The 14953-nt window shown below is 39.8% G+C and overlaps 1 protein-coding gene across 7 annotated transcripts in view; it reads right to left on the bottom strand.

Moving 5' to 3' along the window:
- Positions 1–14953, bottom strand: part of LDB2 (LIM domain binding 2) — a 315970-nt gene that overhangs the window by 48250 nt on the left and 252767 nt on the right. For all 7 annotated transcript variants that reach the window (XM_078852580.1, XM_073342445.2, XM_073342443.2 and 4 more), the window contains 2 exons: positions 11109–11231; positions 9137–9220 (listed from right to left, as the gene is read on the bottom strand). In XM_078852580.1, the coding sequence (XP_078708706.1) occupies positions 9137–9220; positions 11109–11231 (207 nt within the window). The remainder of the gene's footprint in view (positions 1–9136; positions 9221–11108; positions 11232–14953) is intronic.

The raw sequence follows: 14953 nt of genomic DNA, 5'->3' as shown, positions 1-14953 counted from the left end.
CAGTCCCAACTTCTGGCAGCACAGATTATAGGCAGCACAGGTAGACTGTAGATTCCTCTGGCTATCGTTGTCTGGCATTTTCATTGATTCATAGATATTTAGGTCAGAAGGGACCATTACGATCATCTAGTCTGACCTCCTGCACAACGCAGGCCACAGAATTTCACCCACCACTCCTACAAAAAAAACCTCACACCTATATCTGTGCTATTGAAGTCCTCAAATCGTAGTTTAAAGACTTCAAGGAGCAGAGAATCCTCCAGCAAGTGACCCGTGCCCCATGCTACAGAGGAAGGCGAAAAAACTTCAGGGCCTCTTCCAATCTGCCCTGGAGGAAAATTCCTTCCCGACCCCAAATATGGCGATCAGCTAAACCCTGAGCATATGGGCAAGATTCATCAGCCAGATACTACAGAAAATTCTTTCCTGGTTAACTTGGATCTCACCCCATCTAATAGCCCATCACAGGCCATTGGGCCTATTTATCATGAATATTTAATTACCAAAACCATGTTATCCCATCATACCATCTCTTCCATAAACTTATCGAGTTTAATCTTAAAGCCAGATAGATCTTTTGCCCCCACTGCTTCCCTTGGAAGGCTATTCCAAAAATTCACTCCTCTGATGGTTAAAAACCTTTATCTAATTTCTAGTCTAAATTTCCTAGTGGCCAGTTTATATCCATTTATTCTTGTGTCCACATTGGTACTGAGCTTAAATAATTCCTCTCCTTCTCTGGTATTTTTCCCTCTGATATATTTATAGAGAGCAATCATATCTCCCCTCAACCTTCTTTTAGTTAGGCTAAACAAGCCAAGCTCCCTGAGTCTCCTTTCATAAGACAAGTTTTCCATTCCTCGGATCATCCTAGTAGCCCTTCTCTGTACCTGTTGCAGTTTGAATTCATCCTTCTTAAACATGGGAGACCAGAACTGCACACGGTATTCCAGGTGAGGTCTCACCAGTGCCTTGTATAACGGTACTAAAACCTCCTTATCCCTACTGGAAATACCTCGCCTGATGCATCCCAAGACCGCATTAGCTTTTTTCACAGCCATATCACATTGGCGGCTCATAGTCATCCTATGATCAACCAATACTCCAAGGTCCTTTTCCTCCTCCGTTACTTCTAATTGATGCGTCCCTAGCTTATAACTAAAATTCTTGTTATTAATCCCTAAATGCATGACCTTACACTTCTCACTATTAAATTTCATCCTATTACTATTACTCCAGTTTACAAGGTCATCCAGATCCTCCTGTAGGGTATCCCCGTCGTTCTCTAAATTGGCAATACCTCCCAGCTTTGTATCATCCGCAAACTTTATTAGCACACGCCCACTTTTTGTGCCAAGGTCAGTAATAAAAAGATTAAATAAGATTGGTCCCAAAACCGATCCTTGAGGAACTCCACTGGCAACCTCCCTCCAGCCTGAGAATTCACCTTTCAGTAGGACCCGTTGTAGTCTCCCCTTTAACCAATTCCTTATTCACCTTTCAATTTTCCTATTGATCCCCATCTTATCCAATTTAACTAATAATTCCCCATGTGGCACGGTATCAAATGCCTTACTAAAATCTAGGTAAATTAGATCCACTGCGTTTCCTTTATCTAAAAAATCTGTTACTTTCTCAAAGAAGGAGATCAGGTTGGTTTGGCACGATCTACCTTTTGTAAAACCATGTTGTATTTTGTCCCATTTACCATTGACCTCAATGTCCTTAACTACCTTCTCCTTCAAAATTTTTTCCAAGACCTTGCATACTACAGATGTCAAACTAACAGGCCTATAATTACCCAGATCACTTTTTTTCCCTTTGTTAAAAATAGGAACTATGTTAGCAATTCTCCAGTCATACGGTACAACCCCTGAGTTTACAGATTCATTCAAAATTCTTGCTCATGGGCTTGCAATTTCTTGTGCCAATTCCTTTAATATTCTTGGATGAAGATTATCTGGGCCCCCCGATTTAGTCCCATTAAGCTGTTTGAGTTTCGCTTCTACCTCAAATATGGTAATGTCTACCTCCATATCCTCATTCCCATTTGTCATGCTATCATTATCCCTAAGATCCTCTTTAGTCTTATTAAAGACTGAGGCAAAGTATTTGTTAAGATATTGGGCCATGCCTGCTTTCAGTTGCTTATAACTTTGCCAAACTCAATCCAGTTGGACTGAAATTTCGCAAGGAGGGTGCCTTTCCCTCAGGCTGAAGGTTTCTGGAAAGTTTCAGGTAAAATGATTTAGCCATTTCTGAGAATGAGTTTAAGGGAAAATAAATTTTTTCTGCACACGTTAAAAAATAAAACTATTATAACTGATTTGTTGAAAAGTTCTGGCAGCTCCATGCTTTGGAGCAGGAACTAAACATTTGGCAGGAAGGTAACCTTCGTGTCAGAGCTGTGCCTTTTGCTGTCCCCAGAAAAATCACCCAAATTTGGCCAAATTGTAAATCTCAGGTTCTATGTGCTCTGCAGAGACTTAGCTCATCAGCTAAATCTCTGGAGATTTCATCTGCACTGAGCATGCTCCATCCCCTCATTGCTCCTACCTGTAACTGAGCTGTGCATGCCCATCTTCATAGATCAACTGAGCATGCTCCATCTTGGGGCTGGAGGGGCTGAGCCAGACTTTCCTTGACATTGCTCCTCCCAGCTGCATGGGGCTGTGGCAATGGAACCGAGAGCAGGCAGATGCTCCTGTTCTCCCAATGCCCACTGATGGTGCCCAGGCAGTGAGGAGGAGGAGGAAACAGCCTGACTGGGATTCAGGGGAGGGAGGGAAGGTAGAAGGGAAAGGGAGGAGGCATGGGCAGGGCTCAGGAGGAGCAGGGGCATGAATTGGGTGGAGATTAGCAGCTGGAGCAGGACAGGAGCCAAGCAGGAGGCAGGTAGGCGGGAGTCAGAGGAGACAGATGTGTATGGTAGGAGCAGAAGGGAACAGGAAAAGGCTGAGGTGGGGGAAAGAGGCAGAAGGATCTGTAACCACTAGAGCACAAACCCCTCTAGAACATGGAGTTGAACCCAAGAGTCCTGAGTGTCAACATTCCTTCACTGACTAGGAAATTGCTGTGACACCGCTGGTGCTTTACGTATCTCATCCCCTTCTAGTGGTGGGTCCGCCTTCCACAGCTACCAGTTAAAGGACGACCCATCACTCTCACAGATCTTGGGAGACAGGCCAGTCCTTGCCTACAGTCAGCCCTCCAACCTGAAACAAATACTCACCAGCAGCCACCCACCACACAACAAAAACACTAACCCAGGAACCTATCCTTGCAACAAAGCCCGTTGCCAACTGTGTCCACATATCTATTCAGGGGACACCATCATAGGGCCTAATAACATCAGCCACACTATCAGAGGCTCGTTCACCTGCACATCTACCAATGTGATATATGCCATCATGTGCCAGCAATGCCCCTCTGCCATGTACATTGGTCAAACTGGACAGTCTCTACGTAAAAGAATAAATGGACACAAATCAGATGTCAAGAATTATAACATTCAAAAACCAGTTGGAGAACACTTCAATCTCTCTGGTCACTTGATTACAGACCTAAAAGTGGCAGTTCTGCAACAAAAAAACTTGAAAAATGGACTCCAATGAGAGACTGCTGAATTGGAATTAATTTGCAAACTGGATACAATTAACTTAGGCTTGAATAAAGACTGGGAGTGGATGTGTCATTACACAAAGTAAAACTATTTCCCCTTGTTTATTTCCCCTCCTACTGTCCTTGTCAACTGCTGGAAATGGCCCACCTTGATTATCACGACAAAAGGTCCCCCGTCCCCCCCACCTGCGCCGCTCTGCTGCTGGTAATAGCTCACCTTTCCTGATCACGCTTGTTACAGTCTGTATGGTAACACCCATTGTTTCATGTTCTCTGTGTATATAAAATCTCCCCACTATATTTTCTACTGTATGCATCTGATGAAGTGAGCTGTAGCTCACAAAAGCTTATGCTCTAATAAATTTGTTAGTCTCTAAGGTGCCACAAGTACTCCTTTTCTCTTAGCTCATGTGGAGCTCCAGCAGTAGAGAACTGTGCCATTCTGATCTAAAGATTCCAAACTTCCTGATGACCACGCTGGAAGTTGGTATGGTTCCACATTATTAAACTTTTGTTTTTTCAATTTCTACTTATATTAAAAACATAGGAAATTACATCAAAAATATTACAGTTGCAAAGTCAAGCTCTCAGAAGTCAGGAAATGCCAGAAATAAGGTTGGTGTGCCCCTCTACTCCACCCATGTGTATACATTCTGACAGCGTTTAATTACATGATCACATACTATTGTTTCTACAGGGTCCCTCTTTCAGGGCACAGGATGGACTTGCTCTGGGAATATTAGGACCCCTCCCTCATTTGTTGCAAAAATTTGAACTCAGGTGGTGAATGAGGCAGGGAACTCCAGGAAAACAAAGGATGGCCTCATGGTTAAGGCAACTGAATTCTCCAGACTTTCTGGAGAAAAATTCTATCCCTGCTTCTGTCACAGAGTGGGCCAGTCACTTAAACAAAACTTTTCACATGGGGAAACAGCATGTTCCTCATTTTCTTTTGATTCGCAAAAGTGCTCAACTCTTCCAATTACAGGAGCTCTGCTCTGAATATATGAAGTGTTATAACATTCTAAGTCCTCTGAAAAATCAGGCCCTAAATCTCTGAAATTGGGCACCCAGAATTAGTTGACACTTTTGACAGTTTTGGCTTTAATCCTTGGCTTCACCTCATATGGGTTTTGTGAATATAAATTCATTAACATCTGTAAAGGACGAAGATACTATGATGAAAGCACCATAGAAAAGCCCACGAGGAAATTAATAATTCTGTGTTCAGTGTGGGGTTTAGATGGTTTGCAGTAAATAATACATGGGACCACACACTGAATTATGAAGATAAAAAGAAATATTGAATAGCTACCCATTCAATGAGGACCAGCTACCATGGGCACTAAATGAGGCAGAAGTTCTGTGGGAAAAAATAGCATGTGAACATGTAAATAAGGACTATATGATAATGCACAAGGGGGAACAATTAAGAGGGCAACCTTAATTCTGGCACCTCCTAACTTTCGAGTGCTTGACATTGCAACCTTAATATTCTTTTAATATAGTTTTTTGGGGTGCAATATAACAGTGAAATACTGATCAGACAGTACCACAAATAATTGCAGAACTAGGATCAAACTTCCTGAGCAGAACCCCTAAATGACACTCAAATATTTTGTCCTAATACCCATATTTATACATGCAAACTCCTTAATGGCACATTAAAAGGAATAATTTTATGCATAAGTGTATATTTTGCATGTACAAATTTAAAATGTGCATGCATAACAGGTACGCATATAAACAGTGTGGATGCAATTTAAGTGTCCCCTTTCAAAATGTTATCCCATTATATAATTTATTACATTAGCCTTCTAAGACTAGAAGTCTGAAAATGTCTAGTGAGAAACTAATTAAGTAAAACCTGGGCTCAAGGGGTTATTGCCCCCAAAATTGACATTTGCAATAGTGATATTTTGTTACTGGGGTGCATAATAGAGAATTGGATAATTTGTAATTAAGGCTCAGATCATGGCTGGGTTTAACCCACTCATGCAAGGACATATGGGAGAAAAAGACCTCTCACTTCCCTCTCGGGCCTGCCTGGATCATTGCCCAGACATTGGGTGGGGAGGGCTGACTCTACAGAGCTGGTTCTTCCTGTGCAGGGGGTGGGCGGAGGTTGGGGAATGGGCAGAGCTTTGGTTCCACTCACCCTAACACACAAGTGAGTAGAGCTGAATTGGCTTGAGGGGAAAATGGAATATCTACATCTGGTAAAGAGCTGTAAAAAATTACTCCATTCCCTTCCTTCCCCAGAGCAAGGGAGAAGCAGAGGAGGAATTCTGGGCTTCTGATGGACAGCATAGGGCTGTGCCTAAAGGTTCCATCTAGCTGCAACTGCTTACAATGCTGGAGTGACATTTTTTTAAACTTCAAGTATGTGAGAAATGTAGCTTTGTTTTTTGGAATATGAAATTGTACGGGACAGGGACAGAGAGGAATTTGAGCTCTAAAATATAAGGGAATGGTACTCCAAGTATACCCCTATTGTTCAGACTTGGTTCAAGTCCATTGTAAATTAGATGTATCTAAATTCAAACCTAAGGGGAGTAGCTGAGTATCTAACAAAGCACACAGGTAACAATTTACCTACCTAAAATTCTTACAATCTGATAGGAACTGTTCTATGGACTGTCATGTTCATCCTCTCTCTCTGTATAGGGCTCCTATTCTTTACCTAGAGTGTTGATTGAGGGTGGGATATAGTTCTTAGCCTTAATATCTGATTTTTTACAATATCCAAAACTTGCTAAGAAACAAAATAAAAACAGTAGTTGATATTAATTTAAAACCTATGAGGTATCGTTCACTGTTTCTCAGAGGACTACCCGTAACTAATGAATCCTATGTAAGAGCTACAGCAAAGCATGCTGACCTCACTGATAAGCTAATCAATTATGCTGGTACAAAACAAGGTAATAACCAAACCAAAAGAAAACCCATGTTCTTTACAGAACCAGGAGGGAGTGGGGAGAAAGCACATTTGCCAAATCCAACACGGCAAAACTGGTAGGTCTGTAAATTTTGTTTCAAGTTTCCAAGAAAATATTTTTAAGATTTCTACCTCCCTCCAGTCTTTAACAAAATTAATGTTCCTCTAAGCACAGCAGCTTTATTTCCACCAACTCAAAGTGAATAAAGAAAAAACAGAGTACACAGGTTGAAGGTTTGAATAGCCGAAATTGTAATTATCCCAAATAATAGGGATATGCTATACTATAGTGTTTACAGAGTACAACATACACGCTACACCTTTATAACAGCAGTATCTTAAATTAAGGTTTAAATTCCGCTTTTAAAAAGACTGCAGCATAGCTCACTGCTGTGTGTGCTTTGGAGGATAAAAATGATTAATTCTGCCCATCAGTGAAGTTTTTTCTTATGATTATCACAAGCCTTTGCAGCATGCAGAAAAGAAAAATGAAAATCATGTACAGGCTTATGTTTAAAACCTTATTTAAAAACACATAACAATACTAATTATTAAACACCAGAAAGGTTTAAATAAAAATCAGGTAAAATGCTGACTTTTAAAAACTTAAACATAGCTGCATTTAACAGATTTTTTTTTTTTCAGTGAACAATTTTACAGCTCTGGGTTAGGAAGGGATTTTTTTTCAAAATTAACAGAAGAAAACGATGGGAAAAGAAGTAAATCAAACTGGAAGTGTATCGTCTCATGTGAGCGCCAATGATGAGCTGCAGATCTGAAAAGAGCAGAATGATCAATTCATCACTACAAAGCAGAAAGAAGCAGAGACTGCCTCGAAAAAGATTTCCTTTTGGAATCACCATGGCCAAGAGTCAGCGAAAGCTTTGTACTTAGGGATCTAATGTTGCCTATTAAACTAACAAAACTAGACTACTCCGGACGAAAAAAAAAGGTAAGACTTCATCATTTAATCCCCTTCCACTTCACTGTGTATCTTCCCAGTGCTTATATTGATACCATTCCCCCGTCCCCCGCCGACAGTATGATACCAGCAGGGACAGTTCATGCCAAATGTGCACTAATCTATATCTCAGAGTTTCTGCCTATTTCATTAGTCTATCTCACATTCAACAGTTAGAGAACATGTAGCAAAGGAATTGTAAGGTCTTGGCAGTTGCTAGAGTGATAGAGTGCTGCAAATTCAAAATGGCACTCCCTGAACCATATAAGATTGCACACGGAACACCACTACACATACATCTGATTGTAGAATTTCTACTTGCAACACTTCTAATATGCTGTTTTATTTCACCTCAGGTTTTGTGCTGAATTCTGCTCTCAGTTCCATTGGGGTAAACTTGCCCTGTATAACTGAGAGTAGCATTTGAGCTATCGTTTTTAATCTGATGCTAAATAAGTAATTAGCAATGACCATCTAGTCAACTGGGGGAACAAGGGCATAGCCATAGAGACATCTTGGTGAGATCTCACCTTAGACCCTAGTCCTGCAAGTTATCCCTGTGCTCACATAGAGCCTCACTGATTTCAGTGGGGTTCTGCTTGGTGCAGGTCTCTGTTTGCCTGGAACATTTTGTAGAATCATGACCCTCACTGAATTGCAGCTGATTTAACTGCTATTCTGTGCAGCTCTGCATTGGGCTGATAACATTTTCATCTTCCAGAATACTCTTGTTTTTCTAAAAGCCCAAACATTTTGAATAACTATTCACTTAATTAAAAGGAAAAACAAACAATTACTGGTGTCCACTGGTGCATTGTTAGGTACCTTGCCTCATTTTATATTCTTAATAATATTTCCAAAACTAGAAATGATTTGCATTTTAACCATAACAATATTAATTTCCCAGACTCTTATTTCAGTGTGTGCACTGTGAACCCACACAGGAGAATACTTTCAGAAAATAAAAATAAACTTACAAACTTTGAATGCACTTCAAGGTTCAGAAAGCAATGGGAACAAATGCATTATTTAATCATAAAAAAATTTAGACAATGTAGTGCAAAGCTGAGGAAAGAACTCTGGCTCCCAGAGGCAAAGCAGGGTGGAAGCATGGAGGGTATGCCTGCTTTCAGAGCTGGACCTGTGCCTTCTCTTAATACTGCTTCTTATTAGGGAGCTAGAAAGGAGGCTGAGACCACTGGATGGTGGTAAGAAGTAGCTGCAGTTTTCTCAGAAACAATGATTATAGACAAGAGAAAAATAAGAAATCTGAGCAAAACAGGATGGAAAACTTCTAGTTTACAAACAATAAATCCTGTTAAATTATGCAAAGTTGAAAAGAAAGCCCAGGAAAAACACAGAAGCCGATCCAGCTTCCATTCAAGTCAATGACAAATTTTCTATTCACTTCAGTGGGGCAGGTTTGAGCCCTAACATTGCTATGTGCTGCTTTGTTACCCTAATTCCAATCACAATATTACTCCCCACAACCCTCATTAAGGGCTGGTTCCAACCTTCCCTGACTGTCTTAGACCCTGTTTTTGTTATGTTGGCTCAACAATGCTTGTAACCTTTTAAAATTACTCACAATAACTGGCAAGTGCAGTAGCGCTTACCCTGAGGTAGTTGAGGGTGAAGTTAGTCAGACCCATTCGGGTGATGTTTTTGGACAGCTGCTCCAGCACCTGAGGGTCTTGTGCCTAAGTAGGAAGGAAGCAAGGAAATTGGCACTTTGCTTTTGGTTTGTTTTTCGTGGGGGGAAATCACTCTTGTGGAAAAATTACATTTCAAGGCTAGAGTTAAAAGTTAAATAAATAAAACCACTCTGGAGGTCTTTTACTGGATTTGTAATATTAAGCAATACTAATTTGTTGTAAGACAAAGTCCATTTCAGATGGTCTTTCTATAACTCCCTCCTCTGCTCCAGCTCATCTGAAAAGCTAAATGGATTTATATAAAATTACCATTATTTATATTATATTCGCACCTAGAGACCCTAACTGAGATTGGGACCCCAGTGTAGTAGACACTGTACAAAAGATATAGTACGAGATAGTGACCATCCCCAAGTTTGTAATGTTTTTGTATCACATTCTTCTAAATACATTACTCTTGCTTTAAGTGATTAACCCAGTTGTGCAAACTCTCATTTACTTTCATGAGGGTTCTGTGTCGGAGGACTTGTAGGATCAGGCCACAGACTAGAAGATCTTCTGGTAGGGACTGTGGGTTAGATTTTCAAAGGTATTTAGAAGCCTAAAGGTGCAGATAGGCAATTAATGGGATTTTCACCTACTTAGGTGCTTCTGAAAATCTCACTAGGTGCCTATCTGTATATTTAGGAATCTAAATACCTTTGAAAATCTGGGCCTATGTCCTTAAAACCCCTATGGCGCTGATCCTGCAATTCACTGTGTGCAGCTGGAGTCCCATTGACTTCAGTATTTGTACAGAGCCACTGGACTGGCAGAGCCCAGCTTACACATAGAAGATGCTGCTGGGGAGGAGAGAGAGTGAGCTAGAAGGTTCCTGGGAGCTGCAGTTCCCAGCATGCCCTAAGGGAAGGAGAGGGTGGCACGCAGAAAACTCCTTGCAAGCCTGAGACCGAGCATGAAGCTGTTTCTTCCTCTGGATCCCTGGGCTCTGGGGGACAGAGGGGAATGGGTGTCTGGGCAAGGGGAGCCTCACGGTTGGGTTCTGGGGAGGAGGAGGTTCAGGTATATTGGCTGTGGGGGCCTTGCAGGTGGGCTCTGGGGGTAGGCATTGTGGGTGTCTGGCTCCCTGCTGGGTTCTGGGGAGGGGGAAAGGGGGCAGAGAAACAGGAACTGGGTTGTCATTGGGGTTTCTTTAACTCTCTGATCCTGGGGGAATTTTTGTGTGTGTCTGTATTGTTACAGACATGCTTGCTGACAGGTATTTTGAAACAAATTACCAAAATACTTGAAACTGGCATGATTATGTAAGATTTTCAGAATTTTGCAGAATTTTAAAATATTGTGCACAGAATTTTTAAGTTTTTGGTGCAGAATGCCCCCAGGAGTAACAATGTAAAAGTACTCTGGAATCTGGTTCACGTCATAACAGAGAAGGGGCTTTCAATGTGAAAATAAGATCTGGAATCAGGTTCTGAAGTTTTGGTTTGGGCCCATCTCTACCAAAAATGTGTGTATGTATGTAGTTGCTATCTCCTGTGAGTATAAAAATCAGCTTTCACATTTAAGGGCCAAATTCTTCCCTCAGCTACAGTGATGAAAGCCCACTGACTTCAGTGGAGTTGCCTCAATATAAATGAAAGCAGACTTTGGCCCCAAATCTTTGTCATGCAACCCACGATGACAAAATGGGATTCAAGAAAAAATTTATTAGAGCGAAGTGAAAAATAACTGTGAAAATATAGTTACAATATAGTCTTACATGAAACACTGAGAAACAGGGGAGAGTGATGAAAGAAGGGCTTATAAATTAATGCGGTTGCAGTCAGAACAAAATATTTATAGTTAATTGCCTGGGCTGTGAAATTTGCTGGAGTTCTTTAAAAACATAATCTCATCTCTTTGCATTAGGTCAAATGGAAAAAGGATTACTTACATGCATGGCTAGAATGCTCCGTGGGACTAATTCTCTGTACTGTCTAATGGTAAAGTGCCATGTTTTTATTCTCATAAGATCATCAAAGGTAAACTCCAAGATAAGACGCCCTTCTGTGCATACCTAGGATTAATAAAACACATGAAATAAAATCTTCCAGGAAATCTGTGCAGAATTACAGTATTCTCACTCATTTAAACTAAACACCAAAATATCATCTGTATTTTCGTGTTCACTGTCATTGGGTTAATTGTTTCCCCTTCTCTAGAAAAAGAATTAGGGAAAGTAACTTCACAGTGGAGACAATAACTTATTATACTCTAGATTTTATAGCATTGAGTGCACTAAATCTTATTTATTGCACCATATCTGTTTCCCTTTTTAATCACCACTGCTAATTAATGACACTAAACCTTTCAGCATAGGTGACTGTTGTGCATACTTGATGTCAAGCTGCTGAACCAGTCGTTCCCAACCTTTTGAAGTTTGATCCTCCCTACTAATGGATTAATGTATAAATGCTCCATTTGCATCCACTAGCAGTGCATAATGCCCCAGCATGGTTGCTGTCAATACTCATTTTTCTTATTCCCTTTTTCCAAGTGCTTCCTCCCCACATACACACCCACTTTTTATTTTTAATCTGGTTTTCTTCTCTCATTTTCTTTCTCTTTTATCAGCTGCCTATACCACAGATTTGCCACTAACCAGAAAGCTACATGCAGGTGTCCCTGGGTCTGCATTGGTAGCTCCATGAGGCTGACTCCCATGTGATATTGAGTGTTGTGGGGGCAAAGAAGAGACACTTAGACCAGTATGCCAGTGCCTGATCTTGTAGCCCTGTACATGTGAGCTGCCCTCCACAGTCAAATAATTCATATCATACTGTGAACGATGCTGTATTAGAAAAGCAAGGGGGTAGGTGGGCAGGTAGAAGGATGGGTAAACGCAGTTGGGTACTGCAGGAGAAGGGAGGGGAAGTGACTGGCATTCATAGAGCTGCCCACAGCTTTATCAGTGAGCAGTGAAGTATCTGAGTATCATGGGGCTGTCATGCATTCAGTCTTCTTCAGGGTGCCAAATGCACTCCTTGCATGGTGCCCTGGCTAGTGGATCCCCGAAGCATTGTACACATTAGCAGCACTGGAAATTCTTTTAAAGAAACTGGTTATGAATTTAGTCTCAAAGCTCCTGTTAGGAGTTAGTATGACTGAAGGAACCTGCAGTGAAAGAAATAATGAAAGGAGAGACACAGTAATTAGTGAAATCTTCTTACAGTACTGTGCACAGACAATTAGATAACAATCTTCCATTAAAAAAAAAAGACACTTATTGCAACTTTAATCAAATCATAGCTGAATTAAATAAAACAAATTGTAATGCTAGTTTACTAGTTAGTCTGTTTGCACATTGGTGTGATCACCAAACCCAGATTTATATAGTTTGTGGTTTTGCAGTGTGTATTTTTTCTAATTACTTATTTGATGCCATAGTTGTGTCTCCTCACAGTTTGATCAGCTTTAGCATACTATTCAAAACCACCTAGGCTAGGCTACCAGGCATATTGTGCAGGCAAAATATTATAGGCCTAGGAAAGAGAAACTTGTTAATAGGATTCTCTTATTCACTGTACCTCAGTCATGCATTCAGGTTTTGTATTGCTGATGGCCTATATGCAGGATTCATTCCCTCCCTTGACTCTTTGATGTTCTTATTATTTTCATACTAAGATTAAAAATTTCACACCCACGACTCTAATACACCAATGTGAGGTAGCTGAGCCTATCAATATTACTGTACTGAGGCCAAGGATCCTGGTTATTGCCAAGTTAATATTAAACTACTTCAGGTTTATAATAATGTCTTATAATAATATCCCATAGGCTCACAAATATGTCTTCTCTGAAATGTTAAGAAATATAGCTCTCAATAGACTTTATTTTATGCACATATGTTAACAAATGGTCACAGAAAAGCTGGAACACATACCTCATATCATTGACAAAATTTTACACATCTCATAAAGGAATTTAATTTTCCCCTCTACAAAATAATTTCAGATATTACTTCTAATCAATAAAATTAATGTAGTTCTTATTTGAAGTTGGCCTCTTTTTTTTAAGAAAAGGTGCCTTTCCCACAGAATCCAAAATCAAAAGGGTCTCCAATTAAGAAAACATTTTCTGTTGTGCTGAATTCATGTTACCTTACTGTGAGCTCTGACATTTTGTTTCTGTGGTAACCAAAATCAGCTGATTAGTTGGCATGGCAACAGAAAAGATGTAATCCCAGCAGACACACTCTAATCAATGCCCCCAGCACAGATGGTCTCCGGAGGATCAACAAGAAAGAGGCTGGCAGGCATTCAGTATATCACGTGGTAGCTCTAGACTAGGCCAGGAAAAAGAAAACTAAAAAAGAACATTTCTCAAACTAACCAATAGCTTTTTAACCCCTTCCTTGCATTGATTAATTGTAGGCTAGTCAGTGGGTTGCAACCATGAAAAATGACCTCAAAATTGCTTTTTATTGGATAGAATGTAGTTTTTCTAAAATAAGAAATCTTTTCTTCCTTTTTCAGCCATATTAATAGATCATTTCTCAATAGATCTTTAGACTCCTTTACTTGAAAAGCAGTCTAAAGCTTATATGAATATATAAAATTAGTAAAATTATTTACTCAGTAAGAGTTAAAAAAGATAAAGTGAGCTTTAGTGTTATACTTGTGAAGTATGGATGATTGAGTCATTGTCAACTGCAGAGAAAAAAGTATTTTTATTATAACGATACGTGCATGTAGGCTATTACCATTTTTTAGTAGCGCTGATCTCTGTAAAGTTCATTTATGTGAGGCTATTGGGAAATACAAAAATCACTAGCACTAAAAAACAGCTCAACTACCATATAAAGTTTGAGAATAAGTAAATTATAAGAGTCTAGGTTAATTCTGTGAGAGCAGTGCTTCCATTGCGTGAAGGAAAAAAAAAATTTAAAATCCAAACACCAGGGTGAATTAACATGGTAGCTTGGATGTTTAGAACCTGATTTTACTTTCACAGAAGTCAGTGGCAAACCTGTTAACTGGGACCTTTAATCCTGAACATGTATTTCCCTTCTTTTATTAGCTTTAATTCACACCCTGAATGTTATTAAAATATTTTTATTAATTTATTTCCTCTGGTTTTATTAAAAATGTATCATTTACTTCTTAGTTCAGTAAGATATTTAAGTACTTGGGTAACTGTAAGCAAGTGAATAACCCCATTGAAGTCAGTTTTGACTACTTGTGCTTAAAGTCAGGTATATGCTTGAGTACCTTGCTTAAAAAAGAAAAAAATTACTAATCTCATATTTACTCAGTACTATCTAATAAATTGACCGAAGCAGGAAAATATAAAAATGCATAGCATGTGGATCATTGATGCAACAGATGATCAAACCTCTATCAGGACTGTTCCAGACTATTGTATTAAAACTACTTAGAGAATTTTTTAGCTTGCAGACTGTTCATCAGACCAAAGTGGGTGCTAAACAACAGCAGTGTGCTTGATGAGTTTGCATACTAAAAATTTGTTTGAGCATAAGCTTTCGTGAGCTACAGCTCACTTCATCAGAGGCATGCATCCAATGAAGTGAGCTGTAGCTCACGAAAGCTTATGCTCAATACATTTGTTAGTCTCTAAGGTGCCACAAGTACTCCTGTTCTTTTTGCGGAAACAGACTAACATGGCTGCTGCTCTGAAACCGTACTAAAAATGTTTACAATAGAGTCACTAAAGGAAGGAAAAACCTTACTCGACCAATTTCTGACATAGTGTTAAGTGAGTGAATTAAATTTAATGTAG

Source organism: Lepidochelys kempii, chromosome 4 (genome assembly GCF_965140285.1).
Source record: "Lepidochelys kempii isolate rLepKem1 chromosome 4, rLepKem1.hap1, whole genome shotgun sequence".
NCBI lineage: Eukaryota > Metazoa > Chordata > Testudines > Cheloniidae > Lepidochelys > Lepidochelys kempii.
Note: the sequence above shows the minus strand (reverse complement) of the source record. Positions and strands in the feature narration are given on the sequence as shown.